The sequence below is a fragment of the Oncorhynchus tshawytscha genome, linkage group LG19 (assembly GCF_018296145.1).
Source record: "Oncorhynchus tshawytscha isolate Ot180627B linkage group LG19, Otsh_v2.0, whole genome shotgun sequence".
NCBI lineage: Eukaryota > Metazoa > Chordata > Actinopteri > Salmoniformes > Salmonidae > Oncorhynchus > Oncorhynchus tshawytscha.
This window is the reverse complement of record NC_056447.1, coordinates 8,176,301-8,197,536: the sequence shown is the minus strand read 5'-3', so window position 1 is coordinate 8,197,536 and position 21,236 is coordinate 8,176,301. Positions and strand designations below refer to the sequence as shown.

At 42.3% G+C, this 21,236-nt stretch overlaps 1 protein-coding gene across 3 annotated transcripts; it reads left to right on the top strand.

Moving 5' to 3' along the window:
- The first annotated feature begins 1,872 nt into the window (after nucleotides 1–1,872).
- psma4 (proteasome 20S subunit alpha 4) lies at nucleotides 1,873–20,093 on the top strand. 3 transcript variants are annotated; one of them, XM_024379016.2, is made up of 9 exons: nucleotides 1,873–2,011; nucleotides 2,581–2,605; nucleotides 2,736–2,778; nucleotides 5,963–6,125; nucleotides 6,205–6,282; nucleotides 9,495–9,583; nucleotides 9,892–10,022; nucleotides 15,376–15,499; nucleotides 19,830–20,093. In XM_024379016.2, exons 2-9 carry the CDS (start codon nucleotides 2,603–2,605, stop codon nucleotides 19,982–19,984), a joined length of 786 nt encoding a protein of 261 aa, XP_024234784.1. In that variant the 5' UTR covers nucleotides 1,873–2,011; nucleotides 2,581–2,602; the 3' UTR covers nucleotides 19,985–20,093. The 3 variants fall into 3 exon arrangements, with proteins under 3 accessions (XP_024234784.1, XP_024234785.1, XP_024234783.1); XM_024379017.2 differs by lacking the exon at nucleotides 1,873–2,011 and adding an exon at nucleotides 2,018–2,310; XM_024379015.2 differs by lacking the exon at nucleotides 1,873–2,011 and having other exon boundaries at nucleotides 2,018–2,605.
- Nucleotides 20,094–21,236: the final 1,143 nt, after the last annotated feature.

The following is a 21,236-nucleotide window of genomic DNA, read 5'->3' as shown; positions in this document are numbered from 1 at the left end:
TATCTGCACTGTGCTTTACTATTTATATTTTTGACAACTTTTACTTCACTACATTCATAAAGAAAAGTATGTACTTTTTTACTCCATACATTTTCCCTGACAACCAAAAGTACTCCTACATTTTGAATGCTTATAGCAGGACAGGAAAATGGTCCAATTCACACACTAAGAGAACATCCCTGGTCATCCCTACTGCATCTTATCTGGCAGACTCAAGAAACACAATTGGTTCGTTTGTAAATTATGCCTTAGTGTTGGAGCATGCCCCTGGCTATCTGTAAAAACAATAATAATTATGTAATCTAGTTTGCTCAATATAAAGAATTTTAAATGATTTATACTTTTGATACTTAAGTATATTTAAAATCAAATACTTTTAGACTTACTCAAGTAGTGATGACTTTTACTTGAGTACTCTTCTATGAAGGTATCTTTACTTTTACTCACGTATGACCATTGGCTAATGGCTGAAAACTGTAGGTAGAAGGCAGAATGCCCCTGAGTTTGAGAGCTATGTTCAAAGCATTGATCTTGAAAATGTAATCTATTTCTATTTTCTTTTCTAAAGCTATCTATCCGGATTTTGGATATTGGATGGGATTAAATGCATAGAAATAGAACGAGAGTCCCCATTAAACTCAATTATTTGTATTTCTATGCATGTAATCCTATCCAATAGGTGAAATCCAGATAATTTTTGAAAAACTGGGCACTGGAGTGCAAAACACTTGCCAAGTCCTCCACAACACTAGGTGGCATAGCCGAGGCAGTTTTATTTTTTTTTATTTCACCTTTATTTAACCAGTTAGGCCAGTTGAGAACAAGTTCTCATTTACAACTGTGACCTGTACAAGATAAAGCAAAACATTGCGACACAAACAACACAGTTACACATGGAATAAACAAACGTACAGTCAATAACACAATAGAAAATTCTATATACAGTGTGTGCAAATCAAGTAAGATAAGAGAGGTAAGGCAATAAATAGGCCATGGTGGCAAAGTAATTACAATAAAGCAATTAAACACTGGAATGGTAGGATGTGCACAAGATGAATGTGCAAGTAGAGATACTGGGGTGCAAAGAAGCAATCAAATAAAACAATATGGGGATGTTGGGTGGGCTATTTACAGATGGGCTGTAATGATCAGTAAGCTGCTCTGACAGCTGATGCTTAAAGTTAGTGAGGGAGATATAAGTCTCCAGCTTCAGTGATTTAAAAAAATATATATATATATTATTTTTATTTTTTGCAATTCGTTCCAATCATTGGCAGCAGAGAACTGGAAGGAAAGGCGGCCAAAGGACGAGTTGGCTTTGGGGATGACCAGTGAAATATACCTGCTAGAGCACGTGATATGGGTGGGTGCTGCTATGGTGACCAGTGAGTTGAGATAAGGCGGGACTTTACCTAGCAAAGACTTATAGATGACCTGGAGCCACTGGGTTTGGCGATGAATATGAATCGAGGGCCAGCCAACGAAAGCATACAGGTCGCAGTGGTGGGTGGTATATGGGACTTTGGTGACAAAACGGATGGCACTATGATAGACTAGATCCAGTTTGCTGACTATTGTGTTGGAGGTCAAGGATCGGTAAGGATAGTCAGTTTTACGAGGGTATGTTTGGCAGCATGAGTGAAGGATGCTTTAATTTTGGATTGGAGATGCTTAATGTGAGTCTGGAAGGAGAGTTTACAGTCTAACCAGACACCTAGGTATTTGTAGTTGTCCACATATTCTAAGTCAGAACCATCCAGAGTAGTGATGCTAGACGGGCGGGCGGGATCTGTCTAAAGTCATAGTGGCCGGTCTTTAAGATTGTTGAGATAATGGGCGAAAGGCTTCATACTCCAGTAGAGTAGGTGGCGGTGTATGCACCTTAAATTGGATGTGGTCCTCCAACCTAATCCCGAAGAAGAAGTCGAAGGGGGAAAAAAAGTACAACAAGGAAATATTTTTGACAGTCTTTTTTTCACGCCGGCTACGTTAGGTTACAACTCAAGAGAAGGTGTATGACAATTTGCGTTGTATATTTCCGCTTTTAGTTATCCCTTTAAAAAAATGAGAACACGCGTATTGCTTTGCACAGTAATGATATTGTAATTCATGTCATTTAGCTAGCTAGCCATTTCCTTTAACATCTGTAATGGTGGATGGAGTGGGGAGCTAGTGAGCTAAAAGTTGCTGCTTCATGGTAGCTCGAGAGCTAGCAAGCATACTAATTGATAGAGCTTGCGCTATTACAAAAGTTGTAACTATGGCGTAAACAGAAGTTAACGTTAACTTGCAATGAATCAATCCATATTGGTGTGTACATATGTTGTCCTTATAGCGAATTATTTCAAAATCCTCAGGTACTACTGCACTTTCAGTTTCACTCTGCTGGCCTCCGCACTAGCGCAGGCAAACTAGCTAACGTTAGCCATAGCTATGACAAGCAAGCGCTGAAAAACTAGAATACCGGCATGGATAAATATCAATCTGGCAGAATGAGTTGCTAAGCCTTTAGCAACTTGCTTATCACATAGTGGAGTTGATGAATTTGTTATCTAAACATTATTTGTTTAACCTCCACAGCATTTTAAAGGAAACTACTAAGATGGTGAGTATCAAAGCAACCTGAGATCTTAAGTTTTTGTAATGGAAGCCAAAGAAACTGATGGATGCGCAACAGCAATTTATGACAGTTTGTAGTCTGCCCTATGTAGTGTGATATTGTTGACCTTTTACAGTCTCGTCGATATGATTCAAGAACAACCATCTTCTCGCCTGAAGGTAAGATTGAGCCTCTCAATTTATAGGCAGTAAAGTTATTGACAACTGATGGACATTCATGTTGGAATACTTTTGAATGCATCCTTCACTTGCTCCTTGAAATAAGATGGATCAAATACAATTGGATAGGTGAAAGCTTATATCCTACTGCGAAGTTTTACAAATCGAATCATGTCAGATCAGTTATTTCTTCATCTTGGGCCAGCCATTAGGCAGGACTAGGCTGCCGCCAGTTGGCAGATTGACACGGGCGGTATTTTCTGAGCTGAACTGATCCAGACGAACCTCCAATAACACAAAATCTCACAATTCTACCCAAAAACAAAGACAATTTGTCAGCCTGTGTCATATGGGCTTTTTAGGTGAGCGTTGATGCCACCCTGTGATAGGCAGTGCCCACTTTGTCAAAGGCAGGGATGCAAATGATTTATATTGTCCATTCAAAGCACTCCTCTCAAGGCTGCTGTTGGAGCGAGTCACCTCCAACATTCTGTCAACAAAAATTATCGAACATAAATCATGAGGCAAATATAGCATATGGTAGAGAGTATGTGGTCTTCTCTGTAGCCTACAGGCTGGAGATAAATGTATGACAATGTAATGAGACAGAAACCTTTTACTTCATGCAGGGTTCTCTGATCAAATAGCCTAACCTAAATGGCGCCCAATCAAAAAAAAAAAAAAAATGTGCTGACCTGTTGAACAACATATCCTAAAAACAGGACAGACCAAAGTAAAATGTAGAATATGGAACGGACAATCAGGCTACTCCATGAGTTTCATGGACAGCAGTTGTCATGATCAATGATTTCAAGTTTTTAACTCAATCTTTTATGGGCTGATCGTAGCGAAAAAGAAAATACTTCTGCATTTCCTGCTGTGTTATTGCAAATTGGTTTATGAGAACTCCTGATAAAGTTGGGTATCTGATATTCAGAGCTTAAATAGCCACGTCGATTAGTGACAGGAAAGAGGACTAATAAAGCCAATGCAACGACCTGTTTTAGAAACGGTGGGCCTACCACATAGATAGCCGTTCCTAAAATTAAATTTCAGGTGACACTGTAGGCTATACCTCAGTAAGTGCGCACCGCCGCTGACGCCTTTTGGACCTATTTTCTTGGTCCGGACATATTTTTTTGGTGCAGTTCGGATCGTCCTTGATTTCCATATCCACGGACATTGCATTTTGGTCTGGACCAAATCCGAACCAATCATAGACATCTAATGTTTGGTTCAGATTTTGTCCGGTCTGTACAGGCCTTGATTTGGCCCAAACATAGATGTCTTTAAATGATGTATTTTCACCATATCATAACTTCAATGTCTGGTAAATAGTTATTTTGAACGTCATTTTGCTTACTGTTCTAGTCTTGTGGGGGAAGGCAATTTTAACCCTAAAAGGAAGGGTGCATTTATAAACTCAGTAAAAACAAACATACTCACAGTCAACTGCGCTTATTTTCAGCAAACTTAACATGTAAATATTTGTATGAACATAACAAGATTTAACAACTGAGACATAAACTGAACAAGTTCCACAGACAGACTAACAGAAATGGAATAATGTGTCCCTGGGTGAGGTCAAAATAAAAAGTAAGTCCGTATCTGGTGTGGCCACCAGCTGCATTAAGTACTGCAGTGCATCTCCTCCTAATGGACTTCACCAGATTTGCCAGTTCTTGCTGTGAGATGTTACCCCATTCTTCCACCAAGGCACCTGCAAGTTCCAAGACAAATGGCCCTAGCATTCACCCTCCGATCCAACAGGTCCGAGACGTGCTCAATGGGATTGAGATCCGGGCTCTTTGCTGGCCATGGCAGAACACTGACATTCCTTGCAGGTAATACCGCACAGAACAAGTGGCTGGTGGTATTGTCATGCTGGAGGGTCATGTCAGGATGAGCCTGTAGGAAGGATACCACATGAGGGTGGAGGATGTCTTCCCTGTAACGCACAGCGTTGAGATTGCCTGCAATGACAACAAGCTCAGTCCAATGATGCTGTGACACACTGCCCCAGACCATGATGGACCCTCCACCTCCAAATCAACCCCGCTCCAGAGTACAGGCCTCAGTGTAGCGCTCATTCCTTCGACGATAAATGCGAATCCGACCATCACCCCTGGTGAGACTAAACCGCGACTCGTAATTGAAGAGCACTTTTTGCCAGTCTTGTCTGGTCCAGAAACGTTGGGTTTGTGCCCATAGGCGACGTTGTTGCCGGTGATGTTACAACCGGCCTACAAGCCCTCAGTCCAGTCTCTCTCAGCCTATTGCGGACAGTCTGAGCACTGATGGCGGGATTGTGCGTTCCTGGTATAACTCGGGCAGGTGTAACGATTAGCTGTCCGTCCTGTCTCCTTGTAGCGCTGTCTTAGTCGTCTCACAGTACAGACATTGCAATTTATTGCCCTGGCCACATCTGCAGTCCTCATGCCTCCTTGCAGCATGCCTAAGGCACGTTCACGCAGATGAGCAGGGACAATGGGCATCTTTCTTTTGGTGTTTTTCAGAGTCAGTAGAAAGGACTCTTTAGTGTCCTAAGTTTTCATAATTGTGACCTTAATTTCCTACAGTCTGTAAGCTGTTAGTGTCTTAACGACTGTTCCACAGGTGCATGTTAATTTATTATTTATGGTTCATTGAACAAGCATGGGAAACGGTGTTTAAACCCTTCGCAATGAAGATCTGTGAAGTTATTTTGGATTTTTACGAATTGTCTTTGAAAGACAGGGTCCTGAAAAGGGGACGTTTCTTTTGTTTCGTTGTGCTGAGACACACAGGCAATTCCATGGTAACGGAGTTGCGCAGCGACTCAGATTTTGTCACAGTAATGTATACCAAACAAAAACAATGATTTCACAGTTTAACAAACCATAGAGCTCTATGCACCAGGACTACTTTTAACATTTTCCACTGACAATTTTACAAAAACACATTTACAGGAACTGTGGAGATGCAGTATTTGGTCAAAATAAAACTGAAGGAGGTTTTACCTTTTGTTTCCAAACTTTGCATCTGCACAGTTATTCCAGGAAAGTATTTTTTAATTTGTATTATTTCTTACTGTGTAAATTGTTCAAAGTAGTCATTGTGCATGGAGTTATATGGTTTGTTAAAATTTGACATTCCGTTACCATGGAATTGCCCACACTTATCATTTGCCATCTGTCATTGGCAGGCCGCCTATACCAGGTAGAGTATGCCATGGAGGCCATTGGTCACGCTGGCACTTGTCTGGGGATTTTGGCCAATGACGGTGTGCTGCTGGCGGCTGAGAGGAGGAACATCCACAAGCTATTGGACGAGGTGTTTTTCTCAGAAAAGATCTACAAGCTGAATGAGTAAGTTGCTGTCAAGCAGAAGTGCCCTTCCATTGCCTCTACTGGCTTGTGTGACATTTCCTCTTGTCTTGTGTTGCAGGGATATGGCGTGTAGTGTGGCTGGAATCACATCCGATGCCAACGTACTGACCAATGAGCTGAGACTAATAGCACAGAGGTGAGCAGGGGACCACCTAAGAGATGAATAGAGCACTGATATATATATATAGGATACATGCACTTCATAGCTATGATGAAGCATAATAATACATTTGGAAAACATTTCAGAGAACCGAAAAGACAATTGTTTTCCTTACCAATGACAAATGTCACTTCCATTTTACAGGAATGCACTATATATACAAAAGTATGTGTACATCCATTCAAATGAGTGGATTCAGCTATTTCAGCCACACCTGTTGCTGACAAGTGTATAAAATTGCGGCCACAGCCATGCAATCTCCATACGAAACATTGGCAGTACAATGGACTTACTGAAGAGCTTGGTGACTTTCAGCATGGCACCGCCATAGGATGCCACCTTTCCAACAAGTCAGTTCATCAAATTCCTGCCCTGCTAGAGCTGCCCCGGTCAACTGTAAGTGCTGTTCTTGTGAAGTGGAAACTTCTCGGAGCAACAACGGCTCAGCCGCGAAGTGGTAGGTCACAAGCTCACAGAACGGCACCGCCGAGTGCTGAAGTGCGAAAAAAATTGTCTGTCCTCATTTGCAACACTCACTACAGAGTTCCAAACGGACTCTGGAAGCAACGTCAGCACAATAACTGTTCGTCAGGAGCTTCATGAAATGGGTTTCTGTGGCCGAGCAGCCGCACACAAGCATAAGATCACCATGCACAATGCCAAGCATCAGCTGAAGTTGGTGGAAAGCTTGCCACCATTGGACTCTGGAGCAGTGGAAACGCGTTCTCTTGCGTGATAAATCACGCTTCACCATCTGGCATTGCAACTTACAAATCTGGGTTTGGTAGATGCCAGGAGAACGATACCTGCCCGACTGCATAATGCCAAATGTAAAGTTTGGTGGAGGAGGAATAATGGTCTGGGGCTGTTTTTCATGGCTTTGGCTAGGCCCCTTAGTTCCAGTGAAGGGATATCTTAACGCTACAGCATACAATGACATTCTAGACGATTCTGTGCTTCCTACTTTTGGGGAAGGCCCTTTCCTGTTTTCAGATGTTTGCGCAGGTGTCCACATACACTACCTGAGCAAAAGTATCTAATTTACATAAGTATTCACACCCCTGAGGCAATACATGTTAGAATCACATTTTGGTAGGGCCTCCCGATTGGCTCAGCGGTCTAAGACACTGCATCGCAGTGCTTGATGCGTCCCTACAGACCCGGGTTTGATCCCGGTTTGTCACAACCAGCCGCGACCGGAAGACCCATGAGGCGGCACACAATTGACCCAGCGTCGTCTGGGTTAGGCGAGGTTCCGGCCGGCTGGGATGTCCTTGCCCCATCGCGCTCTAGCGACTCCTTGTGCATGCACGCTGACACGGTCGCCAGTTGTATGGTGTTTCCTCCGACACATTTGTGCGACTGGCAACCGGGTTAAGCGCGCAGTGTGTCAAGAAGCAGTGCGGCTTGGCAGAGTCGTGTTTCCGAGGACGCATGGCTCTTGACCTTTGCCTCTCCTGAGTCCGTACGGGAGTTGCAGCGATGGGACAAGACTGTAACTCCCAATTGGCTATCATGAGAATTTGTGAGGAAAAAAGGGTTTAAAAAGTACAAAATAAGAATAACCTTTAGCAGTGACTACAGCAGTGAGTCTTTCTAGACAAGTCTCTAAGAGCTTTGCACACCTGGATTGTACAAAATTTGCACATTTTATTATTTTCAAAATTATTCAAATTGGTTGTTGACGATTGCTAGTCTTGCCCTAGATTTAAAAGCAGATTTAAGTCAAAACTGTAAGTCGGCCACTCTGGAACTTTCACTCTCTTCTTGGTAAGCAACTCAGTGTAGATTTGGCCTTTTTTTATTTTAGGTTATTGTCCTGCTGAAAGGTGAGTTCATCGCCGGGTGTCTGGTGGAAAGCAGACTGAACCAGGTTTTCCTTTTAGGATTTTGCCTATCCATTTATTTTGAATCCTGACCAACTCCCCAGTCCTTAATGATTAAAAGCATACCCATAACATGAATCAGCCACCACTATGGTTGAAAATATGGATAGTGGTATTTGGTAATGTATTGGATCTGATCCAAACGCAGCCCTTTGTATTCAGGAAAAAATGTTTTTTTGCAGTATTACTTAAGTGCGTTGTTGCAAACAGGATGCATGTTTGGCAATATTTTTATTCTGTACAGTCTTCCTTTTCGTTCTGTCAATTAGGTTAGTATTGTGCAGTAACTATACTGAACAAAAATATAAATGCAACATGCAACAATTTCAATGACTTTATTGAGTTACATTTCATGGAAGGAAATCAGTCAATTGGAGAAAAAAAATATTAGGCCTTATCTATGGATTTCACATGATTGGGGTGCAGCCATCTGTGGCCCTGGGAGTGCATGGGCCCACCCACTTGGGAGCCAGGCCCTGCCAATCAGAATGAGTTTTTCAGAAATACTCAGTTTCACCAACTGTCTGGGTGGCTGGTCACAGATAATCCACAGGTGGAGGTCCTGGGCTGGTGAGGTTACATGTTGTGAGGCCGGTTGGACGTAGTACCAAATTCTCTAAAATGACGGAGGCAGCTTATGGTAGAAAAATGTACAATAAATTCTCTGGCAACAGCTCTGGTGGACATTCCTGCAATCAGCATGTCAATTGCATACTCCCTCAATTACTCCCTCAATTTGAGACATGTGTGGCATTATGTTGTATGACACAACTGCAGATTTTAGTAGCCTTTTGTTGTCGCCACCACAAGGGGCACCTGTGAAATGATCATGTTTAATCAGCTACTTGATATGCCACACCGATCAGGTGGAGGGATTACCTTGACAAAGGCTAAAATGCTCACAAATAGGGATGTGCTCAAAATTGGAGAAATAAGCTTTTTAATGCGATTGAAACATTTCTGGGATATTTTATTTCAGCTCATGAAACATGGACCCAACGGTTAACATGTTGCACTTTATAATTTTGTTCAGTGTGTTTGCCTGTTCTAAATAAGATAGCTAGCTAGCTAACGTCATTTAGAATGTGTGTCTTGCTAATCGCACTCTGAAAAGTTTTCTGTAGAAATCTCACACGCTCCGGCAATCCAAACCAGAGTAGCGTGTTTCATATGTGAAAATGCCCTAAAGGTAGCCTAAATTTCGGTCTTTGTGCCTTTTTGTTGCTCCTAAATAGTTTATTGAAGCTAGTGATGAAGCAACATTGTGGAAACGTATGGAATTCCTCTTCTCCCTTCCCACAGATACCTACTGCAGTACCAGGAGCCTATCCCCTGTGAGCAGCTGGTTACAGCTCTGTGTGACATCAAACAGGCCTACACACAGTTTGGAGGTAAGTTGCGGTCTACACCAGATGAGGCTTTATTCAGTAACACTCTCCAATGAAACGAGAGTCCACCTGCAGGTCACCGTAAGCAACTAGAGCGCTGTGTCAATTGGAAGGCCATTATGTTTAGCTCACTGCTCCTCAATACTGTAATTTCAAGTGTGTAGTTAAGTGGCTGGTCCGGCCACCTTCAGTGTAAAAAGCAGTGTCTTCTGAATTCATGATTGCCTTTCGATCTCTGAGGTTGTTCAAAAAGCAAAGTTGACTTTATAGATACCATTCTTTACATTTCTGTTTGTGCGGTTTGACCACAGGGAAAAGGCCGTTTGGCGTGTCTCTGCTGTACATGGGTTGGGACAAACACTATGGTTTCCAGCTCTACCAGAGTGACCCCAGCGGCAACTACGGAGGCTGGAAGGCCACCTGTATCGGCAACAATAGTGCCGTAAGTCCCTCTTAACATTGGATGTGTTTACGTGCTGCGTTCTTCATCTGTTGTGGCAAATTGCAATCACCAGAGATTTACCACGGGTCGACTATGGACAAATGACCCATTTTTGTTTTTTTGTCAGCCCTAAATCCCCTTTTATATAGAGCAGCCTGTTTCTGTGGTAGATTCTCAGATGACCTGTAGTATACTTTGAGATTTGAGTTAGTTATGGAGAACCAGTACATGAACAGTACCATAATACTGGTTCCTACATTACTACCACACCCGATTTCACTTAGTCCACCAAAAGACCACTCATCAAAGACCACTCACTCATGGCTGCACCTGCTTCCCCCTCTTTGTTCGTATGCTGTGACGTCTTTCCTGCAATACATTTAATGATGAAACTATGCAAAGCTTGGCCACCAGAGGGCGGAAGCTGTGCTTCTGAAGGTCTCTGCATGTTGGAAAAGTAAACTCAAATGTTTCACCACACAGGATTGTTGTATATGATGGCTCAGTCTTTGACTAACCTGAATATCAAGGACATGTTTGCTTAGCCAGATTGTGTATGCATTTTTGCCAAATGGAATGGCATCAAGCACATAGAACCATGTGTTTGATACCATTCCACTCATTTTGCTCCAGCCATTACGACGAGCCCGTCCTCCCCAGTTAAGGTGCTACTAACCTCCTGTGCTATACAGTGCCTTCAGAAAGTATTCATACCCCTTGACTTTCTAAATCAAATCAAAAGTTTGTCACGTGTGCTGAATACAACAACACCTTACAGTGAAATGTTTACTTACAGGCTCTAACCAATAGAGCAGAAAAGGTATTAGGTGAACAATGGGTAGGTAAAGAAATAAAACCACAGTAAAAAGACAGGCTATAGAAGTAGCGAGGCTACATACAGACACCGGTTAGTCAGGCTTATTGAGGTTGTATGTACATGTAGATATGGTTAAAGTGACTATACATATATGATGAAAAGAGAGTAGCAGTAGTGTTAAAGAGGGGTTGGCGGGTGGTGGGTGGGACACAATTCAGATAACCCGGTTAGCCAATGTGCGGGAGCACTGGTTGGTCAGCCCAATTTTGTTACAGCCTTATTCTAAAATGGATTTTCCTCAGCAATCTACACACAATACCCCATATTGAAAAAGTGAAAACAGGTGTTTAGAATGTTTTTTGCAAATGTATTAAAATAAAAAAACATTTACCTTATTTAATTAACTATTTAGACCCTTTGCTATGTTACTCGAAATTTCGATCAGGTGCATCCTGTTTCCATTGATCATCCTTGATGATTCTTCAACTTGATTGAAGTACACCTGTGGTAAATTCAATTGATTGGACAGGATTTGGAAAGGCACACACCTGTCTATATAAGGTCCCACAGTCGACCAGTGCATTTCAGAACAAAAACCAAGCCATGAGGTCGAAGGAATTGTCTGTAGAGCGCTGAGACAGGATTGCACAGATCTTGGGAAGTTTACCAAAAAATGTCTTCAGCATTAAAGGTCCCCAAGAACACAGTGGCCTCCATCATTCTTCAATGGAAGAAATTTAGAACCACCAAGGCTACCTAGAGCTGACTGCCCAGCCAAACTGAGCAATTGGGGGTAAGGAAGGTGACCAAGAACCTGATAGTCACCGTTCTAGAGTTCCTCTGTGGAGATGGGAGAACCTTCCAGAAATACAACCATCACTGCAGCACTCCAACAATCAGGCCTTTATGGTACAGTGACCAGACAGAACCCACTCTTCAGTAAAAGACGCATGACAACTGGCTAGGAGTTTGCCTAAAGGCACCTAAAGACTCAGACCATGAGAAAAGACATTCTTTGAAGAAACCAAGATTTAACTATTTGTCCTGAATGCAAAGTGTCATCTCTGGAGGAAATCTGGCACCATCCCTACATTGTAGCATGGTGGTGTAGCATCACTACTGGCTACACACAGAGTGATTGACAAATGCCTGCACCACACAGTAAAGGGCAATATTGCTGGAAATAATTCATAAGCAGATATTTGGCTTTTTAAGCTAATAGTGGCTAACCAGGGGTGAGAGAATGTTGCGTTGGTTAGATAGTAGCTGGGATCTTGCAGTGTCTGATACTTGAGATTTGTTTATGACAGTTTGTGGTGGAACACGGGGAAATTGCATATTCTTTCAGAATTGTTTGGTGAGCTACTTATCGGTGGTCTGCGAGCTGCTGGTAGCTCACGGTCGACCTGTTGGAGACCCCTGCTATAGCCTACAAAATAACGTGTGCCTCTTTGCCCTGTCATTGACTCTTCAGACAGTCACATTTGATATGCCTATGCACAATTCACAACATAGGCATCTCTGTCACAGACATGAATCCTGTTACAATTTCCCCTCGTGCCTTTGAATTATCTTCTGTCCTAGAGCCTAGGCTAGTTTCCAAACCCACTGAAACCCCAAATCAAATCAAATTTTATTTGTCACATACACATGGTTAGCAGATGTTAATGCGAGTGTAGCGAAATGCTTGTGCTTCTAGTTCCGACAATGCAGTAATAACGAACAAGTAATCTAACAATTCCAAAAAACTACTGTCTTATACACAGTGTAAGGGGATAAAGAATATGTACATAAGGATATATGAATGAGTAATGGTACAGAGCAGCATAGGCAAGATACAGTAGATGATATCGAGTACAGTATATACATATGAGATGAGTATGTAAACCAAGTGGCATAGTTAAAGTGGCTAGTGATACATGTATTACATAAGGATGCAGTCGATGATATAGAGTACAGTATCTACGTATGCATATGAGATGAATAATGTAGGGTAAGTAACATTATATAAGGTAGCATTGTTTAAAGTGGCTAGTGATATTTTACATTTCCCATCAATTCCCATTATTAAAGTGGCTGGAGTAGAGTCAGTGTCATTGACAGTGTGTTGGCAGTAGCCACTCAATGTTAGTGGTGGCTGTTTAACAGTCTGATGGCCTTGAGATAGAAGCTGTTTTTCAGTCTCTCGGTCCCAGCTTTGATGCACCTGTACTGACCTCGCCTTCTGGATGACAGCGGGGTGAACAGGCAGTGGCTCGGGTGGTTGATGTCCTTGATGATCTTTATGGCCTTCCTGTAGCATCGGGTGGTGTAGGTGTCCTGGAGGGCAGGTAGTTTGCCCCCGGTGATGCGTTGTGCAGACCTCACTACCCTCTGGAGAGCCTTACGGTTGAGGGCGGTGCAGTTGCCATACCAGGCGGTGATACAGCCCGCCAGGATGCTCTCAATTGTGCATCTGTAGAAGTTTGTGTGCTTTTGGTGACAAGCCGAATTTCTTCAGCCTCCTGAGGTTGAAGAGGCGCTGCTGCGCCTTCCTCACGATGCTGTCTGTGTGAGTGTACCAATTCAGTTTGTCTGTGATGTGTATGCCGAGGAACTTAAAACTTGCTACCCTCTCCACTACTGTTCCATCGATGTGGATGGGGGGGTGTTCCCTCTGCTGTTTCCTGAAGTCCACAATCATCTCCTTAGTTTTGTTGACGTTGAGTGTGAGGTTATTTTCCTGACACCACACTCCGAGGGCCCTCACCTCCTCCCTGTAGGCCGTCTCGTCGTTGTTGGTAATCAAGCCTACCACTGTTGTGTCGTCCGCAAACTTGATGATTGAGTTGGAGGCGTGCGTGGCCACGCAGTCGTGGGTGAACAGGGAGTACAGGAGAGGGCTCAGAACGCACCCTTGTGGGGCCCCAGTGTTGAGGATCAGCGGGGAGGAGATGTTGTTGCCTACCCTCACCACCTGGGGGCGGCCCGTCAGGAAGTCCAGTACCCAGTTGCACAGGGCGGGGTCGAGACCCAGGGTCTCGAGCTTGATGACGAGCTTGGAGGGTACTATGGTGTTGAATGCCGAGCTGTAGTCGATGAACAGCATTCTCACATAGGTATTCCTCTTGTCCAGATGGGTTAGGGCAGATGACTTCTGTCTCGCATGGAAATTCCTAACTTTATTCTGTCATCCATAGGTTGCATTATCAAAAAGCACATCTTTCAACCTATGAATGCCAAAATACCGCCATAACATTTCACCCGCATCTTTGCGCTGTGTCGTAAATTATGCCCGTACTAGAGCTTTCGGCAGAGAATGTGAGATCAATGTTGGTATTTTAACTACTCTTAACAAAAAATATAAAAGCAACATGTAAAGTGTTGGTCCCATGTTTCATGAGTTGAAATAAAAGATCCTGGGGAACTTGTGCAAAATAATCTTATTTCTTTTAAGATTTTGTTTACATCCCTGTTAGTGAGCAGTTCTCCTTTGACAAGATAATCCATCCACCTGACAGGTGTGGCATATCAAGAAGCTGATTAAACCGAATGATCTTTACACAGTTGGACCTTGTGCTGGGGACAATAAAAGGCCACTCTAAAATCTGTAGTTTTGTCACACAACACCACAAACGTCTCAAGTGTGAGGGAGCATGCAATTAGCATGCTGACTGCAGGAATGTCCACCAGTGCTGTTGCCAGAGAATTCTATTCCTTAAGCCGACTCATTGTCGTTTTCGAGAACTTGGCAGTACGTCCAACCGGCCTCACAACCATGTATGGCAAGCGATTTGCTGACGTCAGCGTTGTGAACAAAGTGCCCCATGGTGGCGGTGGGGTTAAGGTATGGGCAGGCATAAGCTTGCGTACTCACAAGACATGTCACCCATTGAGCATGTTTGGGATGCTCTGGATCGACGTGCACAACAGCGTGTTCCAGTTCCCAACAATATCCACCAACTTCGCACAGCCATTGAAGAGGAGTTTGACAACATTCCACTGGCCACAATCAAAAGCCTGATCAACTCAATGTGAAGTAGACGTGGAGGAATGGGCCAAAATACCAGCAACAGTGTGTGAAAACCTTGTGAAGACTTACAGAAAACGTTTGACCTCTGTCATTGCCAACAAAGGGTAAATAACAAAGTATTGAGAAACTTTTGTTATTGACCAAATACTTATTTTCCACCATAATTTGCAAATAAAATCATAAAAAATCCTACAATGTGATTTTCTGGTATTTTTTTTCTCATTTTGTCTGTCATAGTTGAAGTCTACCTATGAAGAAAATTACAGGCCTCTCTCATCTTAAGTGGAAGAACTTGCACAATTGGTGGCTGACTAAATACTTTTTTGCCCCACTGTAATTCTTTTGTAATATTGTATTTTTCTCACAGGTGTGTGGGATCGTCTGGACAATAATTTATGGCCATTTAGGGGACCCTTTTTGGCTCACCAGCACCCCCAGTGTCTTCTTAATTTAACTTTAAAGTGTGTGTTTTTTTTCAGTGTTGTGTTAAAGATGTTAAGTGTCTTGTTTGTGTCTTCTCCAAGGCGGCCGTGTCCATGCTGAAGCAGGACTTCAAAGAAGGAGAGATGTCTCTGTCCTCTGCCCTGGCTCTGGCCGTCAAAGTGCTCAACAAGACTATGGACGTCAGCAAGCTGTCTGCTGAGAAAGGTGTGTGTTAGTGAAAGATTGCCTGTGTGTATGAGAGAGCTCTTGAGACTCAATCAGAATGGAATATTACTCAAATTGAGAGTTAATGGACATTTTTAACTTAAGCCATGTTGACATTGGCAGTTTGAAGTGACTCAGATATTTCAGGCCACATTTCAAACCACCTTTGTAGGTTGTTTAAAGTCAGATGCAAATCTGATTCCTGCCCTAAGGCTGGGTAGGGTACCCTATTTTACTATATACTGGTGTTGATGGACGGACCAGGCTGGGTTTTTACTTAACCTTCTGTAACGGCATTTGAATGTTGGTTTGTTAAATGTGATCCCCCGTGTATAACATCCATTTTTATAGTTGACTTTGTTACTTGGGTCATCTCTCTCTATGCCACTTTCTACACAGACCTAGCCCCGACCCCTGTCACTCAAGGAGCGCAATTTGTTGTTCCTCGAACATGAGAGAGAGACACTTGCGTTCAGTCTGCATGGTCAATGCAGCACATGCAACAATGCTTCTTACTATAAATCCACTAGTGTTCTATACTGAACAAAAATATTAACACAACATGCAACAATTTCAAAGATTTTACTGCGTTAGTTCATAGAAGGAAATCACTAAATTGAAATAAATTCATTAGGCCCTAATTTATGGATTTAACATGACTGGGGCCCACCCACTGAGGAGGCAGGCCCAGCCAATCAGAAATATTCATTCTCTACAAAACTAAATTCTCTTCAGCATCCCACCTCCACAGACGATCCCGCAGGTAAAGAAGCTGAATGTGGAGATCCTGGGCTGGCGTGGTTACACGTGGTCTGCGGTTGTGAGGCCAGTTGGACGTACTGCCAAATTCTTTAAAATTACGTTGGAGGCGGCTTATTGTAGAGAAATTAACATTAAATTCTCTATTGACATTACTGCAGTCAGCATGCCAATTGCACGCTCCATCAAGACTTGAGACATCTGCGGCCTTGTGTTGTGACAACTGCACATTTGAGTGGCCTTTTGTCCCCAGCACAAGGTGCACTTCTGTAATGATCATGCTGTTTAATCAGCTTCTTGATATGCTACAACTGTCAGGTGGATGGATTATCTTGGCAAAGGAGAAATGCTCACTAACAAGGATGTAAAAAATGTGTGCACAATTTGAGAGAGAAAAGCTTTTTGTGTGTATGGAACATTTCTGGGATCTTTTATTTCAGCTCATGAAACATGGAACCAACACTACATGTTGCTTTATATTTTTGTTCAGTATATAATTACACTATTAGTTTGTTTCATACATCTGCAAATAGCTAGTTTGTTTTTTCTTAGCAAGTTGTTCCTAAATCTTGTTAGTCACTAATGTTAGTTAGCTGGCTAGCTAGCTAATAAATGTACTTAGTCAGAGTAAAAGTAATTAGCTATACAGCCTGATAATACCAGTAATGGTGTAGACTTAAATGCGCATGTTTGTGCAACAGGATCTTCTAAATCAGTGGTTCCCAAACCTTTTTATAGTCTTTTTCAAACATTCAACCTCCAGCTGCGTGCCCCTTCTAGCACCAGGGTCAGCGCACTCTCAAATGTTGTTTTTTGCCATCATTGTAAGCCTGCCACACACTATACAATACATTTTTTAAACATAAGAATTAGATTTTTTGTCACAACCCAGCTCGTGGGAAGTGACAGAGCTCTTATAAGAGGACCAGGGCACAAATGATAATAATTATGCTCTTTATTTAGCGATCTTACATATAAAACATTATTTGTTAATTGAATATTGTGAATAACTCACCACAGGTTACTGAGAAGGGTGTGCTTGAAAGGATGCACATAACTCTGCAGTGTTGGGTTGTATTGGAGTCGGTCTTAAATAATTCCCATTCACAGTCTGCGCCTGCATTTAGTTTTCATGCTTGTGAGGGCTGAGAATCCACTCTCACACATGTACGTGGTTGCAAAAGACATCAATGTCTTAACAGCGCGATTTGCCAAGGCAGGATACTCTGAGTGCTGCCCTATCCAGAAATCTGGCAGTGGCTTCTGATTTTAAATTCAATTTTCACAGAACCGCTGCAATTTGTTGCAGTTGCAATTTTTTGATGAGGCTTATATCAGTAAGTGGACTGGAGGCAGGGCATGAAAGGGATAACAAATCCAGTTTGTGTCATCTGTTTCGGGAAAGTACCTGTGTAATTGCGCACCCAGCTCACTTGTGCTTCGCTGTATCACATTTGACATTGTCCGTATCTTGAGTTCATTTGCACACACATCATACAATGATGGAAAGACCTGTGTTGTCCTTGTTAATGCAGACAAAAAATATCTCCAACTTCTTTAGCCTCAATTTTGTCCCGCACATTGAATATAGAGGCCCTGTAATTCAGATCATTCAGGCGAGGGGAAAAAACATCATCCAGATAGGCCAGTCGTGTTAGAAACTCGTCATCGTGCAAGCAGTCAGACAAGTGAAAATTATGGTCAGTAAGAACTTTAAGCTCGTCACTCAATTTTTTTTTTTTGAAAGTGTCAATACTTTGCCCTTTGATAACCAGCGCACTTCTGTATGTTGTAAAAGCATTACATGGTCGCTGCCCATATCGCATAATGCAGAAACTACACTAGAGTTCAGGGGCCTTGCTTTAACAAAGTTAAAGTCCAAAACATCTTTCAAGCTGTCAGGCATTCCCTTGGCAGCAAGAGTCTCTCGGTGGATGCTGCAGTGTACCCAAGTGGCGTCGGGAGCAACTGCTTGCACGCGTGTTACCAATCCACTAGGTCCCCTTGTCTTGGCTTTTGCGCCATCAGTACAGATACCAACACATCTTGACCACAAGTCCATTTGATGTCCCCCCCATGTCTGACATCCAACTGTAACGCACACAATTCACTGGCTTGTATGCGAAGCAGTAATTGTTTCAAAATAGTGTTGTTTGATGAAGGCATTGTCTATAGTTTTTTTTTTTTGCCTTTTTCCCCCAGCATTGTCCCAGCCATATCTGCGGCAGCTGGGAGAATTAAGTCAGTAGCTCACCATATAAGACTCTTCTAGGCTCTTCTTATTAATGGTATCTGTTGCATTTATTCATGTCTCAAAAGTAATCTTTATTCTCGATCAAACTCCTGTGGCTTATTTTTCAAATTGTCATATTTCATTTCAAAATGTCTGCGCAAGAGTGAAGGTTTCCCACAAGAGAGTAACGGTTAATGTGATTGGATGTTAACTATTTGACTAGGCTACCTGTATTTGACTTAGTGTGGTTATTTCGCTGAACACTAGATGGTTTAATTGTATTTTTGGCAGTGAAACGAGGTTCCTCAGGCGAGGGCAAAAAACCTCACCCAAATGTATAGTCCCATTTTGGAAAATATAAATGTACTGTTTGAAAATGTGAAGGAAAAAAATATTAATCACATTTTTATTTGGCGTAACACGACGGCATTGCGCGTACCCCTGAGGAATATGCAAGGCATGAATGGTAGCTACCAGAAGTAGCTAAGAGTAAGGATTCCATGTAGCCAAAGATTATAGAGTCACCTATGAAACACTTTATCAACACTTTGGTTCCTACCCTGTCACAACTTTTATTATTCGACAACATAAATTCCGTCATATTGTCAATTTCTTTTTCAATGCTGTGATATATTTTGGCCATATTGCCCAGCCCTATCCTTGACATGTGACTTGTCTGAACGGTCAAATCTGATTTATTTGCCCTCAAGTGGTTTTTATATAGTTTATTGCTAGCTACTCTGTTTGACAAGAACATTGTAGCTAACTAGCTTGTTAATTGTTTACAAACAAATTGGTGATTGTGCTAGAAAGCCAAAAAGGTGTAGTTATGAAAGTTATAATTTTGAGGCTTTAATAGTGTTCTTATCCTATGATTTAGAACATTCAGAGGAAATGGAAAATGTCCATGGCAGGCATTGTCACCTTAGCTTGCTACTTAACTTTTGAGGAATGGGAAACAAGCACCACCATCAATCAGCTTACACACTGCACACACACACTGTTGTTACTATGACAACTAGCATAGACTTGTCAGCAAATGACTGCTGTCTGAAAACACACACACCCATTTTGGTCACTTGTAACTTGCTGTTTGGACAGTCCAGTAGTCCAAAATGGATTTGAAATACTGATTTGAGCATTAAGGCCTGCTGTGTGAACAAGGCTTTATTTGCATATACTGTATATGCATGTCTGTTGTATTGCGTTCCTCATTTTTCCCCCTTCCAATCTCCTTAAGTGCTAAATATTCCCCCCAAAAGTTGTGTTATTGGTTTACATGCTGGGTGGTAGCTTCCTTTTTGTAACCCTATGTGTCTCCGCTTTGGTGTTATCTAGTGGAGATCGCCACTCTGACCAGAGAGAACGGAAAGACTTGCATCAAGGTGCTGAAACAGAAGGAAGTGGATGAGCTGATCAAGAGACATGAGGCGGAGGAGGCCAAAGCGGAGAAAGAGAAGAAGGAAAAAGAGCAGAAGGAGAAAGACAAATGAGTGGCCCACATTGTTACTTTTCTGTTAAAAAAAATCCAAATAGTTCAGGTTTTCTAAATTGTTCTTTGACTATCTGTTGTATTTCTTTAAATAAAGGCTAAATACTATACATGTCTGGCATCTGCTGAATGATGTTTATTCAGAAAGCTAGGGCTGACTGCATGTTTTCTGTGTAACAACTCTGTACAAAACTCAAAGCCTCTGCACAGTCTAAAATTTGTCACACTACGTGTGCAGTGTGTCATATATTAATCATATGAGCCATCTTTTCAGGACACAGTATGTTTGAGAGGGAATATGTGACTTATGCTGTAAACTATATGCTGAGCCATCAGTGCTGAGGAAATGTTCATATCATGTAATGTGGAGAATATTGAAGCTCCCTAAATGTGCTTACGCAACATCCATATTCCATGCGCTTTTCTGGTGGAATTGGCGGATATCAGATGCGATGTAAAAGATGAGTCGGTCATTTTTAGAAGGGATTAGTCATTGATTCTACCTTGCTTTAATTCTGCTGACCTGATCCTCGAACCCTGATCGCTGTACATGCAGAAAAGGGACTTCTGCAAAAGGTCGTGACTGACATCCATGCGATAAGAGCGTCAATCTGAAGGCTTGTTGTGTAAAGTAAAGTGAAGATTAAGGTCAGAAGAGACTGACTGTCCTTTTTTGCACCGCCAGGGATTAGTGATGGGAGCCAGAATGGCAGCTGGGTTTCTGCTGTGTCAAAGTCATGTTGCATAAAACATTTTGTGTGGAAAATCATCTAATGTGTTGTACTGTACATCAGCCTTACAACTGGAGTGTGTACAGGGCCTAAAATACACCTTGTAACCCAGCAACAAAATAGGCCCACATTCAGACTAAATAAATAGCATGTCTAAATGTCTGAGACCATAGTGATTGTGTGACTACATAGATGAATAGGATTTTTAAAGTCCGTTTCAAACCATGCTGCTGCTATGAAACCGAACAGATGCTTTGGGAGCAGCCTAGGTTAAACAAGTTACTTTCCACTTAGCAGTAAACAGGCCTAACTCTGTCATCTGCACACAATGCCTGTAAATGAGGTCAGAGGTCAAGCTCTGTCCTTTGAGCTGCCTTGACACTGGACTGGAAAATGCCTAGGTGAAGTGGACCATAAGGCATGTAGCACAGCACCTTTACTGGCCTGACACCCCGGAAATAGATGGAAAGATCAACCAATTTGGGACAAAGTGGGCTTGGCAGAACATCAGGAGTGTCAGGA

Coding starts and splice junctions, on each gene's coding strand:
- psma4 (XM_024379015.2), top strand. CDS start 2,540: ATGAATTTGTTATCTAAACATTATTTGTTTAACCTCCACAGCATTTTA. Junction 2,606..2,735: donor TAAAGGAAACTACTAAGATG/GTGAGTATCAAA, acceptor GACCTTTTACAG/TCTCGTCGATATGATTCAAG. Junction 6,283..9,494: donor CTGAGACTAATAGCACAGAG/GTGAGCAGGGGA, acceptor CCCTTCCCACAG/ATACCTACTGCAGTACCAGG.